The 21,042-nt window shown below is 43.7% G+C and overlaps 1 protein-coding gene across 2 annotated transcripts in view; it reads right to left on the bottom strand.

The window, feature by feature from the left end:
* Positions 1–21,042, bottom strand: part of srgap2 (SLIT-ROBO Rho GTPase activating protein 2) — a 141,714-nt gene that overhangs the window by 48,746 nt on the left and 71,926 nt on the right. For both annotated transcript variants that reach the window (XM_062987110.1, XM_062987111.1), the window contains exon 4: positions 9,990–10,152. In XM_062987110.1, the coding sequence (XP_062843180.1) occupies positions 9,990–10,152 (163 nt within the window). The remainder of the gene's footprint in view (positions 1–9,989; positions 10,153–21,042) is intronic.

Genomic DNA, 21,042 nt, shown 5'->3' with positions numbered 1-21,042 from the left:
ATTGCTGCTGTTTGAGTCATCTTCTAGACCTTCATCAATGGCTGCCCAATATTTGGTTAGCTGGATATTTTTGGTTAGTGGACTACTCTCAGTCCAGCAGTGACAGTGAGGTGTTTAAAAACTCCATCAGCATTGCTGTGTCTGATCCACTCATACCAGCACAACACACACTAACACACCACCACCATGTCAGTGTTACTGCAGTGCTGAGAATGATCCACCACCCAAATAATACCTGCTCTGTAGTGGTCCTGGGAGAGTCCTGACCATTGAAGAACAACATGAGAGGGGGCTAACAAATCATGTAGAGAAACAGATGGACTACAGTCAGTAATTGTAGAACTACAAAGTGCTTCTATATGGTAAATAGAGCTGATAAAATGAACAGTGAGTGTAGAAACCAGGAATCGCTATGCCATTTTCAGAGCTTCCTATCCAACACCAGTGTCTGCACTGTATTTGACAGAATTGACACAAATTCCCACAAACACCTCCAAAATCTTGTAGAATGTTGTTTTTCCTTCACATATTACTTGTCTTCTCCCAATATGTTCATGTCTAATTCCTGTCTGCTCTTGTGCTTCTTCCACTTCTGCCCTGGAGGTCTGTTATGGCACCCAAAAGGGTTCAGCTCCTTATTAATGGGATGTCCAACAAGACCAAGTGTCCACATACTTTTGGCATGTAGCGTAGCTTGAGAAAACCCTTACAAAAGTTAATAAAAGAACTAAACACAGGGGCAAACTCCACTTCAACTGTATTCCACTTCTGGATCTGCTGGGTCAGAAAAGGACGAGCAGGTTAAGAACAGTAGGAAAGGATTACTAGACGTCTGTGGTGTGAGTGTTGCACAGCTCTGGTTCTTCTGTAACAATAGCACTCAGCATGAGCCAAGCTCCAGTCTGTTGTGAGGCGCCAATGGATCCCCGTCTCCCAAATCCTGTCATCTGCCAGACATGTACTGACAGATCTGCGATCTCTTCCATCTGACAAGTGCGACCAGTCTTTCAGAGCTTTAGGTCTGTTTTCTCCATGTGTCCAGCTCGTAGCTTGAGCTGAATTATGAAGCTAATCTCAGAAAGATGATAGCTGTACTCCTACTCGGGTAGACTTTCTTCAGGCTGCCAGTAGACTACAGCTGTGTCCGGAATCGCATACTTACAGAGTACGTACTAGATTTGAGTAAGTATGCACTAGGGTTGGGCGGTATTGCCGATTTTCATACCGTCTTCAGAAAGTACCGCGGTATACGGGGGGGGGGGGTGTTGTTGGCGTCTCTCAGTTAGTAATGGGTCCGATTCTATTGAACGGCTCTTTCAAATGAACCGAGTCGCATCTCTGGGAGCCGCTATATACATGTTTTCATTTTTGCGTTGTTCTTATCGGCTGTAATACACCCATTCTGCTTAACATCAGTACGGGGAATTAATCAGTCATAATAGAAGCTGTTTATTGCCGGAATTCAAATCCGAAACACTTTTAGTATCGCGAAGAGTGAGCGCGACACACACACACACACACACAGATAATATTATATTGTATAAACTTGCACAAGTGTGTTTCTTTTGCAAGTTCGGGCTTGTCAGTGAATGTAACCGTATTCGGTACACAAATATGTTATATTGACATGCTAGCGCGTTGTGCCACCCCATCCCATGGTTTTGAATGGCAAGATGCTAACTGTTAGCTTAGCAAGCAAAACCCGATGGGATCGCTGTCTAAATAGCGCGTTCGAATAACCTGCCTCATAATAAGTCATTGACTTATTAGAATCCTCTCTACTGAGGCAGCTGCCTATGTAGGCAGTAAGACAGCAAGGCAGCTCACTAGGTGTTTGAACACACCCTATGTAGAGAGCTCCCTAGCTTTTGTGTTATCATCTCAAAAAGTAAGCACCCCCACAACCAATCAGTGAGCTCCAACCGCCTACCACTCCCACCTTACTGTGGATGCGCGAAGGTCTTTAAGTCTCCGTTTTCAAGGTAGACCTGAAGCAGAAATTTGGCGCTTCATATTTTTAAAATACCGTCAACATTTTTAAATACCGTCAACATTTTTAAATACCGCGGTATACCGCAATACCGTCATACCGCCCAACCCTAGTATGCACTACTCGGCCGGTAAAGAAGTACATACTTTCAGTACAGAAGTATGCAGTATGCACACAACACCGCTACGTACTACATCCGCCATCTTACCAACGTCAAGTGATGATGTGGGGGCGTGATGACGTAATATCACCATAGTTACAGACTCATTACAAACCCCACTCGCCAAAATTTTGGATATTTATCGTCTTTTTGTTATTTATTCGTCTTTAAAATTTTTCTTTTATTTATCTTACTTACACTTGTAAACAGAGGACTCTCCATTTTCCGCCATCTTTCTTGCTTCTTATTCCGCTTCGAACGCCTACGCCTAGCTCCAGTTGCATTATGGGATACATTAGCGGTCCACAAGTGTGCATCGCTTGCATACTCAAACATGGCTGCCCAAGAAGTAGGTCATCCGGGTACTTCTCACGTACCTCTTTGTGTATACAGTACTATGTATTCGGACGTACTAACCGCTCTCGCGCACTCATTTCGTGTACTATTGAGTATGGAAGTATGCGATTCCGATTGGCTAAAGACTGCTCGGTTAGTTTAACCCCAGATTAATGATTTTATTTATAAGTAGTAAAAGTAGTAAAAGAAAGGAATTAAATGACACATATGTTCAAGAATTGAGTTCAATCTAGTTCATTTTATGTCTGCTTTCACCTCCCAAATCTAAATGCACGGGCATGGCTTGACCTTATCAGCCTGTTGCCACCAACCATGGGTTTGGGAGTACTTCAGAAAAGCATCATCTCTTAACACAAGACGCCACTGCAGCAAAAAATGCAAACTGAAACTCTAGGTTTCACTAGGAGAAAGCCATATATTCATTTATATGCAACTTTTGAAACATCCGAGTTGATCTCGCATGGGCTGAAAGCCAATGGAAACAAGGGTGTCAATTCTCCATTGCAAGGACAGGAAGGACCATCCAGACTGTTACCAGTGAAAGGTGCAAAAGCCAACAACCTATATGGGGTGCACTGGTACTGTGTGAAGGTGGTGTGATTTTAGAGAAACATGCATATCTTCCATATCTTCATGGAAAGCCCACTGCTTGTCAACAAGACAATAGCAGGCCTCATTTAGCATGTGCTTGACTGGCCTGCCTGCAGTCCCGATCTTTCTTCTATTCAAAATATATAGCGCATCATGAAGAGGAGAATCAGACAACGGCAACTGCGGACTGTCAAGCAGCTGATGTCTTGTATCAAACATTTTTCTTGGTCTATTACACCAATCAAATATCTGGTAAAGCATTGTCGAGTGATCTGTACTGCAACTACAGACCTGTTTATGGACCAGAGTTTGGTACCCCTCACAGGCTTAAAAGTTTGGTACCTTAGAAGATATACACTGATCAGCCATAACATTAAAACCACCTCCTTGTTTCTACACTCACTGTCCATTTTATCAGCTCCACTTACCATATAGAAGCACTTTGTAGTTCTACAATTACTGGTATTATTTGGGTGGTGGATGATTCTCAGCACTGCAGTGACACTGACATGGTGGTGGTGTGTTAGTGTGTGTTGTGCTGGTATGAGTGGATCAGACACAGCAGTGCTGCTGGAGTTTTTAAATATCATGTCCACTCACTGTCCACTCTATTAAACACTCCTACCTAGTTGGTCCACCTTGTAGATGTAGTTGGTCATCTTGTAGACCTTCATCAGTGGTCACAGGACGCTGCCCACGGGGCGCTGTTGGCTGAATATTCTCAGTCCAGCAGTGACAGTGAGGTGTTTAAAAACTCCATCAGCATTACTGTGTCTTATCCACTCATACCACTGCGGTGCTGAGAATGATCCACCACCCAAATAATACCTGCTCTGTAGTGGTCCTGGGAGAGTCCTGACTATTTAAGAACAGCATGAAACAAAGCATGTAGAGAAACAGATGGACTACAGTCAGTAATTGTAGTGCTACAAAGTGCTGCTATATGGTAAATGGAGCTGATTAAATGGACAATGAGTGTAGAAACAATATCTACTTTGTACCCTAATGTCAGTCATAAGAGACTAGGAATCATGCTCTGTTCTCGTAGTATAAAGGTGTTTCGGCCTCCCCTAATAAATAATCAAAGTAAAATTATGTTTTATGAACACATAGCCCCTTTAAATATTTTTGCTGCCCTACATTAATGCCCGACAGTAACAGTTTAAATAGGAGAGTAGAGGAAGCACATGCTATCCTTCAGCTTTGCAGAAAGGTAGCTTAGGTTTAAAAATAGGTCTATAGGTATACTCAAAAAATATCTGGACTTGCAATTCACAGCCACATTAATGCATGTTTGGCCAGTTTAATGGAATAAATTACTTGCATAGACAACATTCACAATTTTTAGACATCAATTCTACAGAACATTCTTCCAGACAGCCGATACTTACCGCCGTCCCAGTTTAAAATGCCACACAAAGCTATCAAAGTATGCCTGACGAGCCCTTTTCATTTGGAGAACTTGTGGGGGGGTACCCGAGAGGCACAACCTATAATGCAGATATCAGCAGCATCCATGAACCGGAGTCTCTGGGGAGGTGTATGCTGGAAGCGCTCAATTAAGGAGTCCTCGTTTCTGAAACAGGGCAACGTGGAGGAGACGGGGAGGGAGCGGTGGGAACTGTAAAGGGAATACTGATGAGACAAGGCGGTGGAATAGGAAGAGGGAGAGCGGTGCTGATTGGGGTCACCAGGGCGGCTGACAAACCCCTAAGGCACGAGAATAGAAAAACAAAATCTTACTGTAGCGGGTAACACCTGGCTTTATTATCCATCCTGGGTCAAATAGTCACATGACCAGACGTATCGAGTCTCAGCTCTGCCTGCCGACTGGGCTGAGCGGGCACACGAACAACGATTGGCCTGCTGTTCAGATAGGGGTGGGATATTAAAAGCCGAATAGGGATTCTCTCATAACTAATGCAATTACGGCCTCTGCTGGCTGATTGATGCCGCCTGCACAGAGATGAGAAAATAGTGCTGCCAGGGTGTGTCTCTCCGTACACAGTGCTGATCCGCATTGCACGCATCAAAGTGTAGGTGACAAGATGCATACAGCTGCTGCCCACGTGTCGGAGGAGGCGTGGGTTAGCTTCGTTCTCCTCAATCGGAGCGGGGATCGGCATTGGTGGAGAGGAAGTCACATGACCAGAATAAGCCTGTCAGATTTCAGAGTGGTATGAGTACCTGATGGGTGGAAATTAAACAATAGAACCAAGACCCTTGAGGTTTCACTAGCTTTTACTAACTTAGACTCTCTAATCTATCTATTTCCTCGGCTGCTCCCGTTAGGGGTCGCCGGCGGATTGTGATCCGCATTACTGATTGACACAAACCTCCCTATTTATCCGGGCTTGCACTAGTTTATGCATCCTAGCGGCTAGGTACCTATAGGACAATTCAGTGTCTCCAATTAGCCTGGCTGCATGTTTTTGGACTGTGGGAGGAAACCGGAGCACCCGGAGGAAACCCACGGGGACACGGGGAGAACTCCGCACAGAAAGGACCCGGACCACCCCACCTGGGGATCGAACCCAGGACCTTCTTGCTGTGAGGCGACAGTGCTACCCACTTGACCACCGTGACGCCCTAACTTAGACTCTTTAATATCTGGCCAATTCCTACTTTGTCACAAACAGCCTGGAGAGTCACGCTACGCTCTCTGCTAATCAACCACCACTCATGAAAGTGCCGCAACTAGCCAGCAGTGAACACATTTGCAGCAAAACTTCCCTCATTCAAGCACTGCCAATAATGTCTGTTAGCACTGCTAAGATTCAAACTTTAATATCTTAGAACCTTAGAATCTCCCCTTGCACCCTGTTTTTTCCAGTATAGGCTCCCAAGACTCCACAACCCTGATCATGATATGACGGGTATATCCTGTGGTTGCTGCAGATGACTTGATTCGCTTGAAGGAATGGCATTTTAACCGAGCTCTCCGGGTTAGCTGGATGGTACCGAAGCCTTAGATCACAATACCCACAGGTCTTTGACATGAATTAGTCTGGCTGGGCTAATCTGTCCTATCTGAAGACATAAGATTGGATTAGAAGGAACTGGCAACCAGGATAGGAAAGGTTATATAAGGCTATGCAAGTGCAAACACTGCGCTCCAGTCTGACTAACCAGTTTGGACAGGTATAGAGGCACGGTAAAGGAAAACGCTACACTAGGTTCCAATGTGTCTGGCATGCTAAGTGGATACGACAGCTCTGAGAACGAATTAAAACAATATGTTTAACATAGTGACACATGGTTGAAGACTTAACCACCTTTAAAATTACTCTGTGTACATATCCAACATCAGTACTCACAGACCTTCACATCTTAAGACTTGTTGATGAACCTGAGTCATGGATAAACCTTCATAAAGATGGATTTGGGACACAGCCGCTTAAACTGCCATTGTTACTTAGACTTTTGCCCTTGTTGTGATCAGGTAATATAATTCGAATTTAACTCATGGATAAACCTTCATAACACCCCAGTTCGAATCTCGGACCTGCTACAGGTTGGCTGGGCGCCACCAAGCGGACACAATCGGCAGTCCCAGCAGCAGAGAAAACTGGCCAACGAGTCTGCTGGGTGGAAAAAGACCAGACTAAGTAGATGGGGTCTTCAATACACCGTGCAAGGATCCTTCTTTGGAGCAGTGCAGAGGGGCGTCAGAGGGGGCATGGAGCAAGCAAATGTACCCCCCTCGAATGCAATTAGGATCTCCAGCAGTGGAAGACTAATTGGCTATGCTAAAACGAGAAGAAAAGGTAGACAATGCATAAATAAATAGTAGACAAAAATCCCAACAACACTGCTGTACCTGATACACTCATACCAAAGTGGTACCAAGGTCACTTTTTTCTATTTAACTGCTTTGGCATAAGTATTGACGTACACTCAGTATGCAACTAGCACAGCAGACCTTCACATCTTAAGATTTGTTGATGAACCCGAGTCATGGACAAACCTTCATAAAGATGGATTTGGGACACAGCCGCTTAAACTGCCATTGTTACTTTGACTTTTGCCTTTGTTGTGTTGTGACTAGGGATGTAACGATACACTCTACCCACGATGCGATACGATTCACGATACTGGGTTCACGATACGATTTTCCCCGCGATTTTTTTAAACTAAATGAAATTGAAGACAAATTATGACGTTTTCTTTTATTACTTCTATTTAAAATAAAATACTCTATTCGTGCTTATATTTAATTCATCTAAATAATGAATGTCCTTTTATTTATTAGATATGTGCAAACTATGCAAATAAATGCTACACATTTCCCTTATTCTGTAATAAAATATATAGCGCGAGCGCCCTCTGCTGTTTAAAGTGAATATCGATTCATCTTAAATGATTAACCGATTCAAATCGCGCCACATGCGCACCGATTTTCCCGTGTACCGTTACATCCCTAGTTGTGACCTTCATAACACCCCATTCGAACACCCCGGTTCGAATCTCGGATCTGCTACCGGTTGGCTGGGCGCCACCAAGCGGACACAATCGGCAGTGCCTGCAGCAGACAAAATTGGCCAACGAGTCTGCTGGGTGGGAAAAAGACCAGACTAAGTAAGTGGGGTCTTCAAAACACTCTTCTTGTGCAAGGATCCTTCTGAGGAGCAGTGCAGAGGGGCATCAGAGGGGGCATGGAGCAAGCAAATATACCCCCCTGAACACAATTAGGATCTCCAGCAGTGGAATTAGGATATCCCCCATTGACCAAAGCAACAGTAGCAAACTGTTGATGTCATTAAGCACACGTCTTTAAGCACACTGGCCTCAGGTAGCCATCATGCAATGGGGACTGTGGGGAGTGTGTGTGAGTCTGAGTGCATGGGAAAGTGTACGAGCCTAACACCAAGTACAGCAACCACTGGCTCAATCAATAAACAGGCAGGAGGCGAATGAAAGGGATTGTGGGAGGATTACGTGCACTGACCCCTGGAGGGATTTTGGAGCGAATGGCATTTTAAATAGATAAATCACTTAGAATGCGGTTAGATCAGGTGTGACTATCGAACGACAAGGAATGATAAACTGTACTGGCAACCAGGACAGCATCGTATCATCGCTACCGAACTATTCAGACCGACTGGTGGCGTTTACTGGGATTTAAAGAAAGAAATAGAAGGTTAGGCACTAATTAACCAACTGAAGTTATGTATGCTTATGACACTTGACCCAAAGTATCGCCCCAATCAGCCCAGTAACAATCAAAAGGAACTGGAATAGGTCCCCAAATGACCAATCTTATTTGGTAAGTGGACCTTTTACAATGCAATGACACTAGCACAGTAGTGTGTGCTGTATCAGGTGCAGCAATGTTGTTGGGATTTTAAACACCTCAATGTCAATGCTCCAACACTAAATATAAAGCGGGCGCATTGGGATATTCCGCTAGCACACCAGCGCCGAGATTCTGAACACCCCAGTTCGAATCTCGGATCTGCTATTGGTCGGCTGGGTGCCACCTAGCGGGCACAATTGGCCACCGAGTCTGCTGGTGAGTCATCAGGTGCAGCAGTGTTGTTGGGAATTTTTAAACACCTCAATGTCAATGCTTAGGGAAAACATAATGCTCCAACACTAATTACAAAGCGGGCGCTTTGGGATATTCCGCTAGCACACCAGCACCACCAAGATTCTGAACACCCCAGTTCGAATCTCGGATCTGCTATTGGTCGGCTGGGCGCCACCTAGCGGACACCATTGGCCACCGAGTCTGCTGTGTGGGAAAAGACCGGACTAAGTGGGTGATGGGGTCTTCAAAACACCGGAAGGCGAATCCACCAAGGCACGGGCAAAAAAAGAAGGGGTTAAGGACTGTGCACGCATCGGAGGGGGCGTGTAGCAGGCAAATACACCCCCCCCCCCCCCCCCCCCCCCCCCCCCCGACGCAATCAGGATCTCCAGCAGCCGAAGACAAACTGGCGCTGTTCGAGTCTCGGATCTGCTATCGGTTGGCTGGGCGCCACCTAGCGGGCACAATTGGCACTGCCTGCAGCAGACAAAATTGGCCACGGAACCTGCGGGGTGGGAAAAGATTGGACTAAGTGGGTGGGGTGCAAGGATCCTGGTTAGCAGACCGAGGCACCTGTGCAAAAGTGGACTGCGCATGCGCAGGAGGGGGCGTGGAGCAGGCAAATATACCGCCCTCAAACGCAATCAGGCTGCGCTAAATCAGGTGGAAAAGGTAGAAAATGCATGAATGCCGCTCAGGTGGCGCAGCGGTAAAACACACGCTGTTCACCGGAGCTGAGATCTCGAATACGTCGTATCGAGCGGCTACATGAACAACGATTGGCCTGTTGTTCAGACAGGGGCGGGACCAAGCCGGATGGGGACTCTCTCTCAGAATAGTGCGATTACGACCTCTGTTGGCTGGTCGGTGGCGCCTGCACGGAGATGGTAGAGGGTGTGGCTCTCCGTACACAGCGCTGTACTGCACTGCACTGCACTCGTCAAGTGTAGGTGATAAGATGTTCCATTGCTGTGCACTTGTCGGAGGGGGCGTGGGGTGGCCTCGTCCTCCCCAGTCAGGAGCGGGGAAGAAAATGCATGAATAAATAGAAGAAAAAAAATCCCAACAACACTACTGTACCTGATACACTCATACAAATACATACTACCATGTAATTAGCACATTTCCCAAACATTATTTGGTCAGTGGGCTTTCATGGGGATCCACTCCTTAATTAATTGATTCCGATTTATTTAACTTACTATAGACCTTTAGCTTTAATACAGTGCCATTAATTGCTGGAGCAGCTTGTTTGTTTAGATGAGAATCTTAGCCCAATGTTAAATTTCTCGACCAGTCCACCAAAAGATGTACGTGTTTGGGATATGAGAAAGACCAGATGCAACGTAAGCACCACTTACCTTCTTGAAGAGACGTCCTGAGTCCTCGCTGATCTGGGAGAAGCGCGGTATGACGTTATTGAGGTAGAGGTCGCTAAGCGTGGCGTGGTCCCGACTCTCCCGCTTCACCTGAGTAAGCAGCAGGTTCCAGCAGTTCATTGGAGATAGAACAGTCTGCTCCTTCCTACAAAACAGAGAAGAAAAATGCTAAGTAAATAGTTTGCATCAGAAAGTATGTGGACACTTGACCATTAGCTTGTGGGACGTCCCGATTCAAAACTATGGGTATTTTTTGCATGTGTAAGAGTCTCTACTTCTGTCTGGGGAACATTGTACACATATGGTTCATACAGATCTTTCCACCTTCCACTAGCTGTATCTCTTCACCTTCCACTAGCTGTATCTCTTCACCTTCCACTAGCTGTATCTCTTCACCTTCCACTAGCTGTATCTTTCCACCTTCCACTAGCTGTATCTCTTCACCTTCCACTAGCTGTATCTCTTCACCTTCCACTAGCTGTATCTCTTCACCTTCCACTAGTTGTATCTCTTCACCTTCCACTAGCTGTATCTCTTCACCTTCCACTAGCTGTATCTTTTCACCTTCCACTAGCTGTATCTTTTCACCTTCCACTAGCTGTATCATTTCACCTTCCACTAGCTGTATCTTTTCACCTTCCACTAGCTGTATCTTTTCACCTTCCACTAGCTGTATCATTTCACCTTCCACTAGCTGCATCTTTTCACCTTCCACTAGCTGCATCTTTTCACCTTCCACTAGCTGTATCTTTTCACCTTCCACTAGCTGTATCTTTTCACCTTCCACTAGCTGTATCTTTTCACCTGCCACTAGCTGTATCTTTTCACCTTCCACTAGCTGTATCTTTTCACCTTCCACTAGCTGTATCTTTTCACCTTCCACTATCTGTATCTTTTCACCTTCCACTAGCTGTATCTTTTCACCTTCCACTAGCTGTATCTTTTCACCTGCCACTAGCTGTATCTTTTCACCTTCCACTAGCTGCATCTTTTCACCTTCCACTAGCTGTATCTCTTCACCTGCCACTAGCTGCATCTTTTCACCTTCCACTAGCTGTATCTCTTCACCTGCCACTAGCTGTATCTTTTCACCTTCCACTAGCTGTATCTCTTCACCTGCCACTAGCTGCATCTTTTCACCTTCCACTAGCTGTATCTTTTCACCTGCCACTAGCTGTATCTTTTCACCTTCCACTAGCTGTATCTCTTCACCTTCCACTAGTTGTATCTCTTCACCTTCCACTAGCTGTATCTCTTCACCTTCCACTAGCTGTATCTTTTCACCTTCCACTAGCTGTATCTTTTCACCTTCCACTAGCTGCATCTTTTCACCTTCCACTAGCTGTATCTTTTCACCTGCCAGAGTCTCATATAGCGCTTTTTTACCAAAAGAACTCCAGTTCTGTTTGGGTCTCTTCGACCCTTGGTGTTTTTTTAGAGAACCAGCACACGTTTCCATCAGTTTTGGGAGCCAGGCATGCGTATTCAACGGTGGGCGTTGCACAACCAAAGTAAAGAGTATTAACATGATGGCGGAGCGTGCAAATCACCTGTGAGCATTTGTGCTGTTGTTCCAGATGTTCGTTTTTATGCAAAAAGCATCAATCAACTATTGGTGATAAGACGTTAAGCTTTATTTTTCACGTTAAGCCTTTTTCGTACTGCCCGGGTCAAACTGGCTCAAAATTCAAAGCACCCAAACCTCTTGACACGCCCACAGATGACGTCACGGTTCGCACTGAAAAGCATAGTATTCTGTTGTGCCAGCTGTTCGGAACCTGGTCGTTCTGCGTCGGTGGAAAAGGGGTAACAGAGAGGCATACTGCATACAGAGAGACACATTAAAGACTCTGTGAATACCCCACCACTATAGCAGGTGCCTTGATCAGATGGCACAGGTCGCATTTGTATAGAATGCTACCTGCCATACTACCTGCCTTCATCAGGAACTGTTTGGACTCCCGGCCTGGTCGATAGCACCGCCTATGATTATGAGAGAGAGCTTAAGATATCAACAACAGTGGGTTAGCGCATTATAGATATTGGACAAGAAAGCCTAGTTTGCAATCGACATTCCAATTCATGAAGGTGGGGTCAGGGCACTGCCCAGGCCACTGGAGTCCATACCAAATCCATACCAAACTCAAACCATGTCTTAATAGACCTTGTTTTAATAGACCAAGTTTTATATGCATGCTTTTATACAACTGTTACGTTTGGGTGTGGCTCATTTTGGCCATTAGGTATATTTTAAACTATATTTTAAGTCGCATTTATTTGCATTGTACTCCCTACATTCTACCCAGCACGAAACATCACATACACCAATATCCCATAAACAAACACGGTCCTTGGACAGTGTGTAAGCACTGATGTTCCAGCACTCTGTTAATATGTTACACTCAGTATGTTTACAAAGCTAAATGACCTTGATCTCCACTGCTAAACCCACCGCACCGCATCTGCAAGTGCTTAAACTGTCCGACTATCGTTCATCACCCTGCCCCCAGCAAGCTGCTCCTGCAGTAATAACAGCTACCGCAGTAATAAACGAACAAGGCGATTTAACACAGCTGAATCAAAATCGCGAGGAGTCAAGCACACACTTTACTTCTGCACTTCATCTGCATTTTTTATTTATTTTTTTTAATTATCTATTTTTTCCCACTTTTTCCCCCAACTTTTATCCCCATTTTAATCGTGTCTGATTGTGTCCTCTATACTGATTCGACCCTTTGCCGCTGACTGAGGACGCCACTTAACTGACTTGCGCCCCCTCCGGCACGCAATCAGTACAGCCTGCATTTTTCACCTGCACGAGCCGAGTTCATACACCGAGAGACACTGCGCACGGAGGGTCACACCCCCCTCAATGTTATTCCTCAGCCCTGTGCAGGCGCCGTCAGTCAACCAGCAGGGGCCACAGTTGTACCAGTTATGAGGACCTATGCTCCGACTCTACCCCTAAGCCCCTGAACAACAGCCAAACGTTGTTCATATTGCCGCCCAACCCAGTCGGAAAGGAAGAGCTGAGTTTCGATACGATGCATCCAGAAACCCAACTCTGGTGAGCTAGGGTACCTTACCGCTGCGCCACCTGAGCGGCTTCATCTGCATATTTTACAATTATGACCAATATGATACGATTTAATAATACGATTCATTATAATAGGAAACGGAGGAGCTCTGGGTTGAAATCCAGCGGTGCTATTAAATTGTCTGTGTCTGAGGGAGGGGAGTTGATGGGGCTCTTTACTGCTGGTGCAAATGACAGTTGTAATGGCGGGTAATTCACACAAGGCATAGTGTGACTCTGCATGCGCCATACGGCTCTCTGTATAAGTGGTGGGCAACTGTGCACATTGCCACAGTTGCGATCAGGAATCAAAAACAGCAGTGCCTGAGTTTAAGGGGTTCGAATCCCAGGCATATGAGTTACGAAGAACAAGCCATTGAAGTGCAGGGCGTATCAGTGCACCCTCAGTGCCAGTCCCAATCCCAGATTGATAAGAGGGTTGCATAATGAAAGGCATCCAGTGTAAAAATTGGGCTATATCAAATATGTGGACAAATGATCCGCTGTGGCGACCCCTAATGGGAGCAGACACAGGAAATCATAATCCTCCATTTAGCATATAGAACATATGGATAATGCCGTGGAGAATTCCTCATAACTGCTGCAATTACGACCTCTGCTGGCTCATTGATGGTGCCTGCACAGAGACTGGGGATTATGAGGATCAGTGCCTGACTCTCGTGATATGAATATACAGACGCTATACAAACCCACTTTGGGCAGGTGAAAAGAAGCGAAACGTGTCGAAAGGGGGCGTGTGTTAATCATGGCTCTCCCTGGACAGAGTGGCGGTCAGTAGCAGTGGAGGAAGCAAAACGTGATCGGGTAATTGGATCTGATGGATTGGGAGCACAACTGGGAAAAATGCATTAAACAAGCTTCTCAAGGTGGGTCACCATTTCACATTTAAAGATTTTTAAAGACGTACTAACATAAAAATAAATCATTTCTGGGGTTTTATGGGTGTTACCATACTTGGCATATTGCCAACAAACTAAGAACCACTTTACATTTTCATTTGTGGCATTTAGCGACCTTCTGATTACTAGTCCAGTACCTTAACCATTGAGCTACAACTGCTCTATTAATTCTATTAATTTATGCATTTTCTCCCGATTTAGCGTGGTCAATTTGTGTTCCGCTGATGGGGATCCCTACTGTGTTCGAGGAAGGTACATTTGCCTGCTCATGCCCCCTCCGAAGTGTGCGCAGTTCTTGCGGACTGGATTATTTTTACGCCCTTGCTTCTGTGGATTCGCACATTAGGCTGCTAACCAGGGTCCTTGCACAGCGTTAGTCCGGTCATTTTCCCACCCAGCAGACACGGCGGGTAATTTTTGTCTGCTGCAGGCACTGCCAATCGTGCTCGCTAGATTGCGCTTAGCCGCCAGTAGCAGAACCGAGATTCGAACCGGGCTGCTATTCAGAATCTCGTCGCTGGTGTGCTAGCTTCTTGTTTACATAAAAGCTGATTGGGACCCCTGAGTTAATTTGCACTAATCTAGCAAACCCAAAAGCATTAATCACATCTGACTAACCTTAAGTTGTTAAATGCACCACAGTGGCAGATAATTTCCTGACCAATCTCCCATTTCCAGCCCAACCACACCTATTTCACAAACCACTGGAAACAGCAAGTTACTGGTGTGATGGGCCTTAAGGTAGGAGGACATCCTGTTCCAAAAAAATATGGGCATTAATACAAAGCCACTCCTCCCCTAAACCTTAGCTATTATATCCTCTGCTGTGGTAGATAAGCCGTACACTAAATTCTAAACCATGCCTATGTAACTTTGTGCCTATTGAGTCAAAAACTAACTGTCCAATTAATCTCAAATACATAGTGAACATTTAATACAAGTCTTGCAACTACAAAGAATTGATTACGTAATTGATTATGTACGTTTTCATCGAACTTCTAGCTATGGGTCTGACTAAAACACCTAAATTAGGGTCCACATTCCTCCGGCCACATAACGTAGCTCTGCGTCATTTGTGAAACGCCTCTACTACACAGATCACACGAGCGTAGGAGTCGTCAATTAACATCGGGGTCATCACAGACAGAGCAAGTCTTTTACCAAAGTACATGCGTTAGGGTAGGGTTCCCAGGGCAACATATGTTTGAGTCATGACACAGTGGCATGACTGGATTTCTGAGCAAAAAAAAAAACCAGAAGGAATCCTAAACATTCAGTCTGGCGTTATGAATGGAATTCCATTTACAGTTGGAATATGAAGGAGTGTGATGAATCAACTGGGGGGCATGACGGATATTCAATAGGGCTAGTCATTGAGGTGAAGAAAAAACGTCCCTTGTGTGTTGGTTTTGTGAAATTTGGTCACACCAAAAGCCTAAACACCCTCTTTTCTTTCCAAAATTTGACCTAAATCAATTCAATACATTTTTAACAATCGGATATTATTGTTGTTTTAGCCCTAAAGTGCTCTCAATATGGCTCAGACTGTCGGTGACCAGGCGGTCCTGTCAGTGACCATCGTGTTACTCCAGAACATCCCATCATGTAAATGGCTCGTTCATTGTTAAAATTCAAATAAAATTAAAGGTTTTTACATATGTAATAGGACTCGGTACAACTGGTAATAAATTGCTTTGATATTACCATATAGAAGCACTTTGTAGTTCTACAATTACTGACTGTAGTCCATCTGTTTCTCTGCATGCTTTTTTAGCCTGCTTTCACCCTGTTCTTCAATGGTCAGGACCCTCACAAGACCACCACAGAGCAGGTATTATTTAGGTGGTGGGTGACTCTCAGCACTGCAGTGACACTTACATGGTGGTGGTGTGTTAGTGTGTGTTGTGCTGGTATGAGTGAATTAAACTGTGTCCACTTACTGTCCACTCTATTAGACACTCCTACCTAGTTGGTCCACCTTGTAGATGTAAAGGCAGAGACGATCGCTCATCTATTGCTGCTGTTTGAGTTGGTCATCTTGTAGATCTTCATCAGTGGACACAGGACGCTGCCCACCGGGCGCTGTTGGCTAAATATTTTTGGAAGGTGGACTATTCTCAGTCCAGCAGTGACAGTGAGGTGTTTAAAAACTCCATCAGCATTGCTGTGTCTGATCCACTCATACCAGCACAACACACACTAACACACCACCACCATGTCAGTGTCACTGCAGTGCTGAGAATGATCCACCACCCAAATAATACCTGCTCTGTGGTGGTCCTGTGAGGGTCCTGACCATTAAAGAACAGCATGAAAGGGGGCTAAGCTTTGCAGAGAAACAGCTAGACTACAGTAAGTAATTGTATAACTACAAAGTGCTTCTGTATGATAAGTGAAGCTGATAAAATGGACAGTGAGTGTAGAAACAAGAAGGTGGTTTTAATGTTATGGCTGATCGGTGTAAGTGCCAGTCCCAACCAATGAATAGTAGTCCGGGGGATGGGGGTTGGAGCAGCAGTCAATACACTAGCACACTACTTCCAGGACACAAGTCTCTATTTTGTGTCTTGGCGAGCTGTCAGCCTGGTCGGGTGCGCAAGAGACACATCTGGCCATTGTCTGGTATTGCTTCATTGCTTCTGCAACAGTGACTGTCTGGTCAAGGTGCCTGCATGGGTGGTCAGAACAATTCTTCATTGCAGAAGAAGTCCCAATGGTGGCGTGTGCTAGTCTGCAATCCTTCTCTGCCAGCATGGATGTCATGCACAAGGGCACAAGGCAGAAGTTAGCAATGCAGTGGGGTCTGGAAATGTCTAATCAATCATTTTATAAATAAAATAAAGATCATGGCACATTTTACTGTGTGGAATTTGAAGTAAAACATTGCTTTTCAATGCTGTCTAGTATATTGTGAACAAAACCATACCAGACCTCTAACCACGAAGACCAAGGAGTACATCACATCGCCAGGCTTCACACAGAGCAGTTATGCTGAAACACCAGGCCAGACGTTGGCTTATTGGTTCAACACATAGCCAGAATACCAGGGGTCTCTAGGGGTTCACTGGCTTCCACCCAGGGCCCCCCTGACTGACAGCGAGGCTGGATAATACCTTGCATTCCTTCATGGCATCGTGCTCCTAGCAGATGCAGCTTTCACTGCTAGAGCAGACAGATGTTGGAACTGAATTCCTAAGGTTCTGCATGAGTAGGAGAGGGGTACAAAAGGATGCAGCAAGAACACAGGAAAGAAATTCCCACTAAATGTGAGGTCAGAGGGATCAGTGCGGCCATGGTAAAGGGGCTTTGTCGAGTTTCTTTAAAGCATGAAGAAGAGAAACGAAAGAATATGAGAGAGAATCAGCCCACACACGGCAAGAAACAAAAGGGAGCAGAAAAGGGAAATTCCAGTGCACAGAAACAACGAAACGCAGCTTTGGGCAGGTCCGATATTTAAAAATCATTGATGAATATACCTGGACATGGCTCCCAAGGATGGATGGATGGATGGATGGATGGATGGATGAAAGACATTTAGATACTTTATTTATCCCGAGGGAAATTATTAATTAATTAATTAATTTATTTATTTATTTATTTATTTATGTATTTATTTATTTATTTTTAATTTATTTTCAAATTGATTTTTTATTTTTTATTTATTAACTTTTAATTTATTTATTTTATTTATTTTATTATTATTTTTTAAATTAAAAAAAAAATTTTTTTTATATTTATTTAATTTTTTTTTATTTAATTTTTTTTTAAATTTATTTTATTTAAATAGATAGATAGACAGACAGACACTTTATTTATCTCAAGGGAAATTATTAATTTTTTTTATTTATTTATTTATTTATTTTAAAATGTTTTTAATTTTTAAAATTTGTATTTGATTTTTTTTATTTGATTTCTTTTTATTTTTTTTATTTATTAATTTTTATTTTATTTCTTTTTATTTTTTTAAATTTTTTTATTTATTTATAGTAGGTACTGTACATTACATAAAGAGCCAGTTCTGAAAAATTCTAATTCATGAGGGAAGATGATCACCACTAAATCACAAGATGGCCAGAACAGTAAAGGAGCAACTGAACCACATTTAGTCTCTTAAGTTACGTTACTTTGGGCATGTGATGAGGCACCCACAAGACAACATTAAAGGCAGGGTTATGACAGGACTTGTGGAAGGACTCAGACGATGAGGAAGACCAAGAATAAACTGGACTAACAACATCACGTTGTGGATTGCATTATAAGGGCTAGTCTAATATGAAACAGTGGACATTGGAGAAATGTCCCATTGTGCAGCAATGATGGCGTAGTGGCATGACTGAGCTTTAGGGATCAGGGTTGCCCCTTTCTGTTTTAGCATTACAATACCCTCATGCATAATGCAGCTTCCATAAAATCAATTTAACTTTGGACAAACCTGACTGGCTTGCACAGCAACTTTAAAACCATCAAATTCCATTGGAATGAATTGGAAAGCTGACTTTTAGCAAGTTGGACCAAATATCAGCCTCCAACCTCACTAAGTTATGAGGGTAAACACATCCAGGTGCCAAAAATTAAGAGGACCATTTCAAAACAAAGATTTTAAAACAAAATACTGACTTTATAATAATACCTATGGTTTTGGACATGCTGTATAATTATCAATAAATATTTGGCCATATACTGTATTGCACCTTTCTGATTCTGGGCCATTCCGCCGAGTCGAATTTCCATCCTCTAGACATTATATGTATAAATGTATGTAAAAACTTTAAAATGCAATTTTAAATGAGCAAGTTATCCTGCACATTGATCTAATTGCAAATTTAGTTTATATAATGTGCTAAAACAGCCCTGACCAATCAAGGCATGGATCTGTTAAATGAGTTGTGAGATGGGGTCTCCATGGATCGAACTTGTTTGTCCTGCACATCTCACAGATCCTCCATTGTATTGAGATCTGGGTGGTTTGGAGGCCAAGTCAACACCTCAAACTCATTGTTGTGCTTCTCAAACCATTCCTGAACCATTTTTGCTCTGTGGCAGGGCGCATTATCCTGCTGAAAGAGGCCACAGCCATCTGGGAATGGTCTGCAACAATGCGTAGGTAGGTGGTACGTGTCAAAGTAACATCCACACGGATGGCAGGACCCGAGGTTTCCCAGCAGAACATTGCCCAAAGCATCACACTACCTCCGCCGGCTTGCCTTTCTCCCATAGTGCATCCTGGTGCCATGTGTTCCCCAGGTAAGCGAGGCTTACAAATTACAAGTCATGTCTCCCAGTTTTCACGCAGTCCTGCTACTCATTTACAGCCATCTTCCACTTAAAAACCTTGTAAAAAATTCAACAAGGTGCCTGAGATTGACCAAAACACATTCTGAGTAGTAAATATGTGTGTTACTAGATTCAGTGTTGAACAAAGATAACAAAAGAAGTTTAATTTCATCAAATTACTTCATGCAAATGGCACTCATTTGGTGGAACGGCCTTTGATATAAATAAATTATTTGATGATTAGTGAATAATTTTAATGGCTTCAAAAAACCAGACTGTACTGTAGTGGGAAAGTACTGACTGCAAAGTAAATGTTTAAAAAAGAAGAACAAACAGACTAGAGCTTAGTCAACGGGGAGAAAGGGTAAGAAAGCAAGAAGTGAAAGAGACATGAGAAAAGAGAACAACGGTTTTTTGTTTGATCACCTGCTGCCAGAACTTTGCCTTTGGCAAATCAGTCTGCAGTTTGGAATGTCCCACCAGACTAAAGAGGCGAGTCTGCTTTAAAAATCCAGGCAATTCTTTTAATTTGAAAGGGAGATTAAATCTAGCAAAAAAAAAGGGTGTGTTCTAGATGTGAATCTATACACTATACACTGTCAATAATTACTCCCACATATTTCTGTTCATCAAAACACCCATCTTTCAGCAGGTTGGTAATTCTAATCTAGCTGAAAATGAAAGTAAAACCTAAATTATAAGACAAGTTCTTGCAATATCTTGCCTATAATCAAAATTTTTGATCATGTAAACACATGCAGTACAGGAAAATAGCACATTGTTTAGCATTGCAGGTCTGGCTAATCATACAGCTTTTCATTGTTTTACAAGATATTTCATTTGTTAATGAACATCCATTCCTGCATTTCAGGCCTGCAACACATTCCAAAAAAAGTTGGGACGGGGGCAATTTAGGGCTAGTAATGAGGTGAAAAAACTAAATACAGTAAGTGCTCGGGTTACGGCGGACTCGACATACGGCGTTTCGTGGTTACGTCGCCCATACTCACATACATTCATTAAGAAAGTCTTGTTCTGTCATTCCGATGTACGGCGTTTGCAACGTAAAAACAAAGTTCGCACGGGAACTAGTTGGCAAGCGGAGCGGACGAATACGTTGTCACGCGGCGCTATACGAGGAAGACGGCGTTGTATGTGCTCCATGTGAGTGACATAGGTGCTTATGTAGGTGTGTTCCGACTTATGGCGAAAATTGCGTTACGTCGTGTCCGTAGGAACGGATCTCCGATGTAAGTCGAGGACCTACTGTAATGATGTGATTCCAAACAAGTGATTGTAATCATGGTTTGGTACAAAAGCAGCATCCAGGAAAGGCTGAGTCTCTGATAAGCAAAGATGATCAGAGGATCTCCAGTTTGTCAACAAATGTGTGAGAAGATTGGAAGGGATTTGCATATTTCTCCCTCTACAGTGCATAATATCATTAAACCTTCATGGAATCGGGAAAAATTTCAGTGCGTAAAGGCCAAAAGCTGAATGCCGTGTGATCTTGGGTGAGGGATTACTTTGGCAAACCTTTGTCAAGCACTACAATACAGAGTTACATGCACAAATGCCACTTAAAACTTTACTGTGCAAAAAAGAAGCCTTATGTTAACCATGTCCAGAAGCGGCGTCGACTTCTTTGGGCTTGGAGACATCTAGGATGGACCATCACACAGGGAAAACGTGTATTGTGGTCAGATGAATCAGCATTCCAGGTCTTTTTTTGGAAAAAATGGACGTCCGTGTGCTCCGGACCAAA

This window comes from Trichomycterus rosablanca, chromosome 24 (assembly GCF_030014385.1).
Source record: "Trichomycterus rosablanca isolate fTriRos1 chromosome 24, fTriRos1.hap1, whole genome shotgun sequence".
NCBI classification, from domain to species: domain Eukaryota; kingdom Metazoa; phylum Chordata; class Actinopteri; order Siluriformes; family Trichomycteridae; genus Trichomycterus; species Trichomycterus rosablanca.
This window is presented reverse-complemented; position numbering and strand designations above follow the sequence as displayed.